The sequence below is a fragment of the Crassostrea angulata genome, chromosome 6, assembly GCF_025612915.1.
Source record: "Crassostrea angulata isolate pt1a10 chromosome 6, ASM2561291v2, whole genome shotgun sequence".
Taxonomy (NCBI): domain Eukaryota; kingdom Metazoa; phylum Mollusca; class Bivalvia; order Ostreida; family Ostreidae; genus Magallana; species Magallana angulata.
The window spans coordinates 9,765,001-9,779,017 of record NC_069116.1 but is presented as its reverse complement, the minus strand read 5'-3'; the positions used below and the strand labels follow the sequence as shown (position 1 = coordinate 9,779,017).

The 14,017-nt window shown below is 33.8% G+C and overlaps 1 protein-coding gene across 2 annotated transcripts; it reads right to left on the bottom strand.

Annotated features, from left to right (window-relative positions):
* Window positions 1-192: 192 nt before the first annotated feature.
* LOC128188062 (peroxisomal targeting signal 1 receptor-like) lies at window positions 193-11,188 on the bottom strand. 2 transcript variants are annotated; one of them, XM_052858851.1, is made up of 17 exons: window positions 11,031-11,188; window positions 10,639-10,752; window positions 8,615-8,653; window positions 8,211-8,246; window positions 7,960-8,083; window positions 7,380-7,569; window positions 5,788-5,923; window positions 4,691-4,813; window positions 3,939-4,063; window positions 3,759-3,816; window positions 2,681-2,824; window positions 2,524-2,594; window positions 2,034-2,219; window positions 1,731-1,812; window positions 1,562-1,648; window positions 1,160-1,317; window positions 193-789 (listed from the first exon to the last, which is right to left on the bottom strand). In XM_052858851.1, exons 2-17 carry the CDS (start codon window positions 10,732-10,734, stop codon window positions 585-587), a joined length of 1,860 nt encoding a protein of 619 aa, XP_052714811.1. In that variant the 5' UTR covers window positions 10,735-10,752; window positions 11,031-11,188; the 3' UTR covers window positions 193-584. The 2 variants fall into 2 exon arrangements, with proteins under 2 accessions (XP_052714811.1, XP_052714812.1); XM_052858852.1 differs by lacking the exon at window positions 4,691-4,813.
* Window positions 11,189-14,017: the final 2,829 nt, after the last annotated feature.

Below are 14,017 nucleotides of genomic sequence, written 5' to 3'. Positions count from 1 at the left end.
GTATGTCTCTATACAGAGCTTTTCATTTACAGGAGATCGTTAAAGCCTAAAAATGACCACGACCACCTAGCCCTTTTAATAAGTTGATATATTCTGCAGCTCTTCTATGTGTATGTAACAATGCACAATCCCAAACATTCAGAAGAACTAGCAAAATACATTTCATTATACCATAAAGCAAAGATAACATAATTATATTAAAATCACTTATTTATTTCAATTTTTTTTCCTCTTGGAAGAGAGTATCACAGAAAAGTACACATGTAATAGTATCAAATGCTCTCCTTAAATCAATGTAAAAAAATTTCATACATGATATTTAGAACATTCATGTAATATGGTACATAAAATATGAGCATCCATTAAAATCTTCTATGCCATGATAATTACCATTGTTTAGCATAATATCAGTATAATCACTAATCAAACAACATCATCCTCAAACATCCCGGCAAGGCATCATCAAAGTCATACCGTGGGGATGAGGTGCTACGTGGCTCTGTGCCTGTGGGTGATAGGTGGGCAGACAGAGTGGGATTGGTTCCTGATCCTGGAGTAAACTGGTTCCCACATGGAGACCTGTATCAGGAATTCATGCCAAACTCTGAATTAAGTCTGTCTAAGTCTTGATTATCACAGGCGTCATACAGGTCTGGTCTCCCTAACAATGATACCGCCATTCGCAGTGTGCTCCAAATGTTCTTGGACATAACAACTTGTGGATCTTTCATTCCTTGTTGACTTTTCCGCTGCATATTCAATGCTGTCAGGAAGTGCTCCACTGCTTCTCTAAAAATACATGAAATAAAACCCAAATGTACACTCGCATTCATATATAAACATATACTGTGGTTTAATTGATATTTGTTGAATATCACTTTTTGTGGATTTTGTTGTTGAGCTGATCCACGATATTAAATATTTATTGAAATGCAATATCTAATAATATTGTATTCGTAGGATCATTGGCCACAAATTTACGTATGACTTAGTTTAATTAAATCCCAAAAAATTGATACTCCTGAATATACATGTAAACGAAACCATAGTACATGTATTGACAACAAGAATTCCCCTGAAAGCAATGACAATGAACTTTGAACTTTATTCTCATAACTTTTGCTTGTCATAACTGGAAGCACAAGTCTAATGAACTTACTTATGAACACCAAGGTTGATGCAAGCAATGCCCAGGTTGTACCGCGAGCGGATATATCCTGGGGAGATCTGCAGGGCGTGGTGGTAGGCCTCCACAGCCTCCTCACTGCGGTTACCATTTGCTAGAGTGGCGCCAAGTTTGTTCCACAACAAGGCATCCTTTTAATTATAAAGAAAATTAATCAATGGTATATAATATAAAAAATATAACCAGTTTATGTGTCAAGAGGCACTTCTAATTGAATATTTTTTTTCAAATGTAGATTATTTCCATAATCCTTATAATGATAAAGTCATAATCATTATTTTGAAGTGTTTTATTTTTAAAAATCCAGTGCTAACACACATAGGAAGAAATGGTATGTATATATACATGTAACCCCTGTACATCTGTTTTACTGACCTGAGGTTTGACCTGAAGTGCTGCTGAGAAGCAATCCACAGCTTTGTCATACTCTCCACTCAAGTTAAATAATACTCCCAACCCACTCTGAAAAAGAACAACAGATAGTGTTTTAGTCATTCTGGTATCATATGATTAAAATAATACAAGCAGTGGAAACAAATAATACCTGTACATCAGCATCAATTTCACCATTTTTCATCAGTCGTGCAGCTTCGATAAAGAGGTCTTTCACTTCTGTGTGCTCAGTGCTATAAACGAATAAAAAAAAAAAGCAAATCAAAATAAATACTGCCAGTGCTCATGACATGCCAGCTAAAGTGTATGTCATGATGTGGTGTTGAAAAAATTGCTTTAAAATACATTACATGTACTAAGGTATAAAGCTATACACAGATTTGCTATCCAATGAAGATGACAATGTATCACTTTAAGGTATCAAATATTACAGATGTTATTACATGTAGTGTACCTTGAGATATAAGAGGTAATTTTTGGTGCTGCACTCAGTTCTCCAGGAACCAAGTGGGCATAGGCCGGGTTCTTCTTGAGCCAGGATTTGAGTACGTGACATGCATGAGCTGCCAGGGATTCGTTGGTGTAGCTGGTGGCCAGAGACATCAGGGCCATCAAATTATTGCTGTCCAGCTCCAAGCACCTGTCAATAAAACATTTATTATTAAAGCCTTAATACTTTATATCATGTTTTTTTCTTCAAAATTTTCCTTTTTATAAGTACAATGTACATTTTATTGATAAATGTCAAATCTTTTAAAACAACCAACCACATAAATAAAGAATACAGATAGTAAGAAGTACAACTTCTGTAACTTTGATGGCTTGAGGATCAATTACCTTCTGATATTAAAAGATACATGTAACTTTCATTTAGCTAATGACTATGATATTATTCCTTTACTGTTTACAAAGGGTATAGGAACCTGAGTTGGTAGACACCTTACTTCTTAAGTGCAGCTATTGCTGCTGGTTCCTGCTCGTTTTCGGCCTGTGTTGTGCCCAAGTACTGCCAGGCCTATAAAATTAAAAGTATCAGGTTATTATTTATTTCTCTCCACTGAAATTGTTCAAACCTCTTCCTGAGCCAGTAACCCCAGTTACCTGTGCATGTTGACTATCCTTCTGCACTGCTGCTTCAAACAGAAGCACAGCGTTTGGAATGTCTCCCTCTTTGAGTTTATCAAGACCAGCTTGGAATGGATCAGGGTGATCAATTAATGGATTCTCATCTTCAAATTCATAAACCTTTACAAGAAGGTGGTATAAATAAGTGATTGTTATAATTTTCATAAACAATTATTTTGTATCAAATATTCCAGTATTACCTATAGTCAGTCCCAAGATATTTATGCTGCACATTTGGACGATTTTTAATAAAAATATGCCTGTGAAAGAAGTGCAATTGAAATCGATGAAAGGGAAAATTTCCAACTTTAAGATAACTTCATCCACACATTATCATTTTTCCTCGTAAAAATTAACTGGAACGAAAAACAGATTTCCTACGGAGATTTATAATGGGGAATGTTGACATCTTTTCTCCATTGGGAAGTCACTCAAAATACCTCGCACAATTTTTCAACGTAATCATCCGGACTTAATGATGGCTGATACAATGCGAAATCCCTGTAGACTTTCTATTTTAAGCTGTGTATTGAAATCTGACAAGCTAGAGGGGGCGTTTCAAAAAGAAAATCTTGGGATTTTTTCATACTATTGAATGAATCGTCTGAATCAAGAGGTTTTTATAAATATCCAAAAATTTAAGAAAATATGCAGCAAAAATATCTTGGAACAGACTATAATATCACATTGACATAAGCGTGCAAGTATTTTAATTTTTGTAACTTGTAACTGAAATTTTTCCATTTCAATTTCAATTAAAGGAAAAAATTAGTTCACATGTACCATTAAATTCTTCAGACAATATACTACTGATATCGTCACTTTATTTGCCTCAGACTTTCTCTTAAGAACTCTAACCTAAAATCCCTTTATGGGGCTGGTGAGGGTGTTAGAGGTAAGTTAATTGACAATATCTGTAGTAAGATGTCCATGGAATTATTTGGAATCAAATACTTTCACAGAATTTGTGTGAACATACGGTAATACTAATCAGTCCTAAACTAGTTCATAAACTATATGGATATTTCATTTTATGGTTATCCTATGTACACACCTTATAAGGGTCTGATTCCTCAAACTCTGTCAACCAAGGATGACCATCATCTCTTGTCCTAAAGAAATGTTACCCGTGCAATAAACACATGTTCTCATCCAAACCATATTTTTGTAGCTCTATTCAAATATACTGAATTACACTGTTATGCACATCACTTTGCTAACATGTGTGCCTTACTTGTCTACATCTTCCCAATGTTTCTGTAATTTTTCCCAGAATTCCTCATCTGAAGTTTCACGGTTTCCTGTCATTTCAGCAAACTCCTCCTCCCATTTATCAACAAGTGAGTGCCCAGGTTCCAACTGTTTAAACAATGATGAATTGGATAATACATGTACATGTAGAGTCATACTTATATGTTGTTATGAAGCTATCAAAAGCTATGGTTATCCAGCACAACCCAAGATATTAATTACGGCACAGCACAATCAAACTAAAAATTGTTAGCAGTGATTCCAAAACCTTTAAAAGAGAGAGAGAGAGAGAGAGAGAGAGAGAGAGAGAGAGAGAGAGAGAGAGAGAGAGAGTTGCCTGTTACAGAAGAATTGAGTTAGTACAGTAAATACCTATGTTGAATGTATTTCAAAAATAAAACAATTCTTAACCAAATCATTCAATCATGAGTAAGATGCGACATTACCTCTACAGACAATAAATCTTCCTTTCATTAACTTGTACTACCTTCGGTTTTGTAACTTATGAAGTCATTCCAGATAATATGCTACGAAATGAATGATTTTTGTGTCTGTGCATCACACATTAAGTAACAAAGGCAATGTGCTATTAATCTATACTACAACATATCTAAATGGACAAGATTGTGCAACATGTGTGTATCTTGGTAAACTGCTTTGTGTGACACAAAGGGATTATTTGCTAGCCAGTGCAACACAGCTATCTACAGGTGAGAACTACAGGTAAGGCAGTACCTGGGGGGCATGAGAGAATTCCTGGGCCCAGGCTTCTGCTTTGTCATCAGGGGATCTCTCTATCACTTCATTATCTTTGATAACAATTTCCCCATCCCCAATTTTCTTCACAAACTTCAGAAACTGACAAAATAAAGCTTTAGTTGAGTTTTACAGAGCTTGGTTTGCAAAATTTCTAAAAATAAAACTCAGCTTTTATGTGGATGCAAACCATGCAGTGATCTGTACCAGAATGATAACCTTGGAGCATTTGTTCATGCCATAATGAACAACACAGACCTTTGTATAATATGCTTTTTGTTAATAGGACCTACTCTTAGGTAGTAATGTTTTTCTTAAATGTACCAATTCAAAATCTAATTTACAAAAATTAATGGGGGCATGATGATATTGTTGCTTTTTTTATAGAGCAGATGAATGTGATAGAAAAACTGGGTTTTTTTTTAAATTCTTGTGAATGATTTTGCATTAAAAAATCCCCCAAAATTCAGCATAAAACAAGAAAATTAAATTCATACTAAGCAAATGAATATACATGTATTGATAAAAATTATATTTGTTTTAAAGAATGTACTCATACAATTGCAACATGATAAAACTTTTGACTATTAATCTAAAAAAAAATATACATATATTTGTTAAATCCATTAAAAAAGTCCTGTCCACTGAATTCTTTCAACAAAGTTGTATTATAGGAACATCACAAACAATACAATTTCAATTTCTTTTTTGAAAAGTACCATGCCAAAAGAATTAGTAACATACATGTATATGTATCAACAAGGCAATCTTAACTTCTTCCATATTAAAAAAAAAATGTTTTAGTTTAGTGTAATTCAAATACTTTTTACACAGTAAAGCCTTCTTTCATAAAACTACTAACTTAAAGACAAGAAAATAGTATGACTAAAATTTTTTATATTTTACAGTAGAAGAATAGCTAAAACATGAATTTTTTTGTCTACATATAGGTTAAAGTACTGGGTACTATAATAAACAAAACAATGCATGCATAAGCAAAATGTTTTTGGTGACACAGCTAGCTGGTGGGAGAAGGAGGTCTAGCAATAATGATTAATTGCTTGTATGGGATTTACCTCAGAGTTGGCCAATTTTGGGTCAGTGACATTACTTAAAAAATCTTTAGCAGTTTTGGCAAGATCATCATCCTGGGTAGAGTATTCATCTATCCATTTTGTATCATCCAACACCTCCTTATCATACTCCTCTGTCCTGTAAAATGTCAACCAAAAATGTTTTAAAGGCTGGTAGATTTATTACATCTTTACGTAAATACATGTATTCCAAACCTCTGAAATGATATACCTATATCAGGTTTTTTCCGCATGTATCCAATTTCCGCTTTGTTCGCAACGATTTCCGAATCGCAGAAAATATATCAATGTAAAATTGATACAAAGTGTTGTTCTAATAATATAGTTCTCTCTTTCCTTATAAAGTAAACAGGTATGTAAAAGTACAATGATCTGTGTTCAGTAAGTTTAGAGTAGAAATTGCGGGATCGGAAGCAAGCGCAAGATAATAGGTATGTAGGCCTCATAGTTTATTTAATAATCCATTGACAAGCTAATTAAAACGGTCGCTTTTCTTGCGTAAACCAATGTCTAATTATACCTGAGCTACTGGTATATGTAACGGTACATAATCTATTTATCTATGACTGTTTGCGTCTCTGAACATAATTATCGGTAATTATTTAACATTAAGGAAATGGTGTAAATGGTTTGTCCGAATTGTTTATTATAAAGAGCGGCAATTTAGATACTTTTACCCTCTTACTTCACAGGGTTAAACAATCTTGAATTATAGTTTAACTATGACTTTGAAATAGTGAAAATTTGATTCGTGTAAATTTTATATACTGTTCTAGGTTCTAAATCGCGGAAAAAATATGACGCGCAAAAAACCTGATATACTCTATGAATTACCATACTGCAATTTCTCCATTACCAGATTCATACACAGCATTAAATAGTTCAGATTCTACACATGATATCATTATATCAATACATCATTATTCAAATACTGATAGTGTATAGATCTGATAGTTGACAAATCTTTTATTGATTTATTATCATTATAAATCATTTATTTATACTCTAGAAATACATGTGCTTGAAAGTTGTATTTGTTATTAAGGGTATGTCAGTCAAAAGCTTATTTAGAGGTAATCTTTGAAGCTAGTACAATTTTATAAAGATTACTTTTCTTATCAATATTATAATTAATCATTGACTGCTATAGGGTCATTATGATGAATCATTGACTGCTATAGGATCATTATGTCATTTATGATTAATTATTGGCTGCTATAGGATCCTAATGATGAATCATTGACTGCTATAGGATCATTATGTCATTTATGATTAATTATTGGCTGCTATAGGATCCTAATGATTAATCATTGACTGTTATAGGAGCATTATGATTAATAATTGACTGCTATAGGATCCTTATGATTAATAATTGACTGCTATAGAAGCATTATGATTAATTATTGACTGCTATAGGAGCATTATGATTAATCATTGACTGCTATAGGAGCATTATGATTAATCATTGACTGCTATAGGAGCATTATGAATTATGATTAATCATTGACTGCTATAGGAGCATTTTGATTAATCATTGAATGCTATAGGAGCATTATGTGGTCAATAAAGCTTACCATGGCCGGTGCTCTGTGTGATCCAGGTACTCCTCCGCCCATCTCAGCTCCCCCGCAGGGTGAGGTGGTCCATGACCTGACTTCTGATCTAGGAACTCTCCTGACCAATCAGGCCCCATAGGTTCTTTCGCTGTTGTCAGGAACTCATCTGCCCATTTTTCATTGGATGCTAACTCAAGAATACCTGGGGCTGAAAAAAAATATGCAGAACATATATATAGCATGAATAAACAATTCTTTCTGTACACGTTTCCATAAAACATATCTTCCGTCTGTTTCTGTAAACCAACTTTTATTCGCGACAACATTATTTTGCGATATAACAAAGATTAACTGGTTCATGGTGACTAATTTATGCAATCAAGATGTAGATTATCTGGAAAATAATATACCAGAGACATTGGAAGACTGGTTCACGGGCGAGAAATATTTACCCGGGTATCATGAGGATGCTTTTGTGAACCTCGCGAAATTTTCTCGCACATGAACAAAAGTTGATTTACAGTTTCAGAGAGGAATTTTGAGGCTCACAATCTAAATTAACTGTTTTGGAATTTTAGGTAAATTTAATTAAGCCCACCTCTTTGTGGGGCATGTTTATATTCCTGCTCTTCTATTTCTCTCATTTCCTGGAGAAGACCTCCCATGTGAAATGTCTGTGGTGCCATATTTATTCTTTGTCCTGTCAGGAATTCATCCACCAACTATGAAATACACCAAACATATCTTTAAAAAGATTTTCATTCAGTGTGCATGTAAACAGAACTAAAGGAAAATTATGATGCATGTCTTGAGGGGTGTTTGGGATTCATCTTTTTAAAAAATATTTACCTCACGCTCTGTTGCTTCATGGAGTGGCCGACCCGACTATCAATAAAAAAAAAAATTAAAATCATCTCGGATTTTACTACAATGTATAGCATGTTCAACTTCCATAAAACCTATTAATGTCTTATATGATATTATTTATCAAAAACACAACTTAAATTTTAAACTACAACTGTAAGTAAACGCTATTGGCTTTACATTTATTAATGAAAACAAGCAAGTTTCAAAATATCTTAGTTAGGTCATTTGACAAGTAGAAATAAGTATGCTAAAGATCCCCACCAAAAGATCCCCACTCAATCAAAAGTTGAAAGCAACTTTTATGGTACATATGTAAAAAGAATGAGAAACAATTTCTTTATGCCATGATGTGACATGTCTGTATACCAATATAAATCTCATCTTACCACAGGGCCTTGTTGACCTCTTCCATGAAGAAATCCCTCCTGAAACAGACATTTTTAATGATTATGTGTTTGGCATTGTTGCATGTTTTTTTTTCATCAAAATTTTGTTGATGTCTTTCGAAAATATAAACTTTCAGCTAATCTAATTGATACAACTGCATCAAAAACTAGACAAAAGGTTCATAAACTAAAACTATCACATCTATGGTTATTGTAGATAAATTGTACATGACTTACTAAACAGTAATGAAAATATTTTCTAGACTATATTAAAAACATCCATGCATTAGTGACAGCAGGGTTGTATGTACTAAATAAAATAAAGTACCCTGGTGATAGGTCTAAATTTATTCAACATTTTCTTACGTCAAAACATATTTTTAAGGGGGAGCCACAAATAGTGTTCATGGATTTCAGAAAAAGATTACCGTAATCCGGTGAATATAATACGCAGTAGTGTACAATACGCACCCCCCACTTTAGGCCTGAAAATGGTGAAAAAAGCTTGTTGGGATGTATAATACGCATCAAAAAAATTGACCAAACGGTAATCACGAGTATCAACAAAGCAGTTATACCATGTATGCACACTTGAAACTTCATCGCGAGATAACGCTACCGGAAATAAGAAAAACACAATATTTTCTTAGATACGATTTATTGTAACTAATACATCGTGGTAATATCTTTAATTCATAATCAATGTTTTAAATAGACCTAGCATTAAATATTCTACCATAAATAAAATCAACTACTTATATAATTGTTTAGTCATTACAATCCCTGTGAAGTGAAAAACGGATAATGTACAGGTATGGAGATAACGGACCTAATTAAATTCTTAAATGACTCCGATCAAAGTGATCAATTAGAGGCCTGAAACATAATAAAATATATGCACAAATAGTTGTGTTGTGTATAGTACACATAGCCTAAGGGGGGTGTCCGAGATACCCAAGGTGTCAAGCGTTAGCGGAGGGGGAGCACAACTGTTTCAATGGCTTCAATTAAAGGAATAGGTTATAGAATTATCTATATTCATAATTATTAATAACAGCTGTAATGGCGGCGTACACGGAGATAAAGAATAGGCAGTTCAAATCAATTTTTAAAGGCCATTTTGAAACAGTTTATTTATTAACAGACTTAAAGTGTACATTTTCTTTAATTACATGCTATAGTAATGATTTCCTAAGGGTTAAATAATAATATATATGTGACAATGAAGGAATGTTACGATGTCCTGTCTGTGAACAGCATAGGTAATACGGCAGTATGATACCCCGTGCTTCAGCTAGGGAAAAATATGTCCAAATCCTATAGGGATGTATAATACGCACCCCTTTCTCACGGTAAAAAATGCTGGGAAAAAAGTGTGTATTATATTCACCGGATTACGGTACCACAAGTTGAATTACTGAGTCTGAGAACTTATGTAAAATTTTTACAGAAATATCACTGGTGCTTGAGGACAGGACTGACCACCCCCCCCCCATCCCTCAGCATCTAGACCCCCAGGATTTAACTCATTTTTTCATTGCCGTTTAATTATTCTTTATTGACATATTTATAAACTAATACATGCAGTACACAAAAATACTTATAACAAACATTTTGAAAAAGATCTTACCCCCACTATTTAAAATGTTTTACCGAGCGAATACAGATGAAATTAATATATAATATCAATGATATTCTGCAATGGTGAAGTAAAATATTGAACACTGAGTGTATAAAAAAAACTATCGTCCGAGGCCCTAGTTCATTATGGTCCTAAAGCCATGTCCTTTTTGTTTTCCTTGCCTATCTTGTGAGATTTAGTCCACAGTTGATGAAAATTTTTTTTACAAATATAATGATTATTAATGTAAAGTCATATGAAAAAGCAAAAGTCCTTTATGTGTATGTTATTATTAATTTAAAGTAACAACTTTAACCAAACGTCTAATGCATAATGTGTCACATATTCTTAGTGTACAATAAACAACTCATGTGCCTCTGAAGATATGTAGATACACATGTACCTGTCTTCTTGCTTGGTCCTGTGTGTAGTGGGAAGTCAGTTTCATCAGGGAGTTGGTCCCACCACACTCCCCATCCACCAAATTTCTCATCGCCATTGTCGCCCGAGACTTTTCCTTAAAAAAAATGTAGACACAATAATCCATCATGTTTTTTGTAAATGACAAAAAAATTCGCACCAAGTTGTACACAAACCTTGAAAATACTCAACAGAACTCTTACATGTACTCATCTTTACACTAATATCACATTATTACTTAAATCTGAGAATTATATGCTGTAGACACCTGACAGAGATAATTCGAATTTATTAAATTGTAAATAATTTTCAATGTTTATCTATACATTTCCGATAAACTTTAAAGTAATTTTAAAACATCATCACTAGAAATACCTCTAGCTCATAATGAAAATCCAAAAAAAAAAAATTCTTTGGTACGTTGTACGTTGTTGAAAAATAAACAAACACATAAATCGTCCAAGTTTATGACACCGATTAACGCCCTTTATCATGACCACTAGGAGGCGCTGTGTGTACAACACGCGTGTGTCATAACAAGGTGCTTGTGGGCTATATTGCTCACATGAACAACGTCTGTGATAAAGTCAATTACAGATTGTCTACAGATAACTAATAAAATTGCTTTGTGTCATAGGCCCCTACTAAAAACAACCAACCAACCACTACCTAAACCATTCTCTACATAGAACTTTGCAGTCTTGATATAAATGTAAACTTCACCCCCCCCCCCAATTACCGGGTAAATAAATAAATAAATAAAATCATGACATATTTTTTCCAGTCATTAGGGAATCGTTCTTTAGAATTAAAAGGTGATAATTTTGGAAAGGGCGTGATCATTCCAACAAATCCCGAAATGCTTCATATTCGATTTGATCACGCCCCGACCGAAATTTTCACCTCAGTCAAAATATTCACAAAAATGATTCCTTAATTATTACTTATATTTATATAATTTTCGGCCATTGCACGATAAAATATTTGAATATAGATAAGCAAACCCCACTTGCTTCCCAATTATACGACATTTGAATTTATTAGATTGTACAAAGAATACAAAATCGATAACGAGAGTTATGCAGGCACTGTTATACAGGCAAAGACACTGATAAATGTAAATATAGCTATATATATATTTACATCTCCCAAGTATTATTCCCTCTATTTCTTACGGAAACTTATAGTTAATTTATAGCTCTATAGAAACAGCCAGACTGAAATCTACACGCCCCATTTATCGATTGGTCGAAATCTACAGCGGCTGAAACTGACAAGAAAATGACAGGACAGATATCGACACGCCCTGTTTATCGATTGGTCGAAACCTATAGCGACCTAGGGAAAATCATGGACTGCACGAAATAATCATGACGATGTCAGACTCAAAGTCTCACAGGAGACGATTTGGCTGTTTCTTTTAGCTAACTTACTTACGTACATCAACAGTAATTTAGTGAATTTTACATGCTTTTCCTAATCAATTTATCGATTAGCTTATAGAAAGATGTTAATATAAACAATAAAATGCTTTCTCTGATGATTCATTCGGGTTATGAAGGTAGTGATCATTGCAGAAAAAAATTACATCACATTAATATTCATCAGACGTGTAGCAAAGTTTAGAGACAAATAACTAAAGAAAAAACCTGTTTTACGGTCCTAGAGTTTGTGAAACGTCTAATTATAAGAAGCATGATGTGTATTTTTACTAAAACTCATGTCAAAAATTTTTCTCCAGATACGCCACATATACTTAGAATACCTATGACTAGAATCTTAGAACATTTTGGCATGTATAACTGGGTAATATTTGATATTTGAAATTAAATCTAAGAACATATTCATTTTGAAAGAAAAAATGGGTATTAAAATCGACATAAAACTGATCCGGTGCGTGTACAAATGGAGAGATTTCTTGTTTTACCCTTGGACCCTGGCAGTGTTGACAAAAGCTGCATCCCGATTTTTAATCATATATAATTATGTCTTTAATGTTGTTTATGAAATCATCTTTATAGTAATAAACGGTGTACACTTCAAAACATTGAATAGTACATTACTCGTTTCAAAAGAAATGGGCGTGTCTTATGTAACAATTGACCTTCGATACAAAGTTTAGAACATTCCATTCAAACGCAAACTTTTACCACTTTAATGCGCTTCATTGTACCAAGGCAGAAAAACATCAACAATTTTCGTTTAATAAATCATCTAAAAATTAAACATCTATATACTCTGTTGCTCGAAAAAATGACAATGTGTCGTGAACAGTAATTTCGCTAAATGCGCTATTGAACTTCAATTGTAGGTTGCCAATTCCTGAGAACCACTTTGGTCATATTACGGTGTGTGGGTGCGTTATCCCCTATGAGTCTGTCTCCTCGTTGCAGAACTTTTTCTCCTTCATAAGTAGCTACATTTCCTGCATCCCCTAAGAAATGCAAAAATTCGATAGAATTCGAGGAACCCTCAACTATTTTATACAAATTTGACACCTAGGCCTGATACACCAACTATGAGGCTGATAGTGAAATGAATTTTCGCATTAAATTTAGCAACAGAGACACACGGAGTCCCCTTTGGTGAATGACCATATACTTTATTTCCATCACACACATCAAAATCCCATTTCATCCATAAATTTTAGTGCAAATGGGTTCTCGTTCACAGATTGTAGAACTTTTGAGTGTGTTAAATTTGGAAGATTAAATCTGTTACCGTGACAGAATGTAATTCGTTTAAGGTCAAGATCAATAACTTACTACAATATACGTTTACATACCTGTTTATTCTACGGGTGGATAACCTTGTCATGCTTGCTGTGCTCGGATTAGCAAGGTAAACGATAACTCTTAGTAAGGAAAAAGCTGTATGACGGAGTAGCAGGAAAACTGGGACGTAATAATTATGGTGGTGTTCGAAAAAGTGTTCGGGTTTTCTTAAAAATACACCATGAATGTAATAGAGTGAAACGCGTGTTTCCGGTGTCTGTCGAATTTTCTGAACTTACTTCGTTTTGTTTATTGGATTAAAAAGAGCCATTTATGCTGAAATAAAAGCTATAGGTCTTCTGTCTTCGCCTATATTAGCATACCGCGATGAAAAAGGACTTTACGGGAAAACATTACAATAGATTTTTGTTTGTATCGTCAACAGATTCAAATATGAAAATTAAAGGATAGAAAGGGTTCTGAGCCAGCCATGCAGAAAACACCTCAATGTATGCCCGAAACTCAGTTTTATATGTGCAGGAAAGGGTACAGATATTTTCCAAAACTACAGTATCAACGCCCATTGAACATTCGATGAATAATCTAAAGCAAGGAATTTTGGAGCTTGGAGTTCAAAGCGAAAGTGCT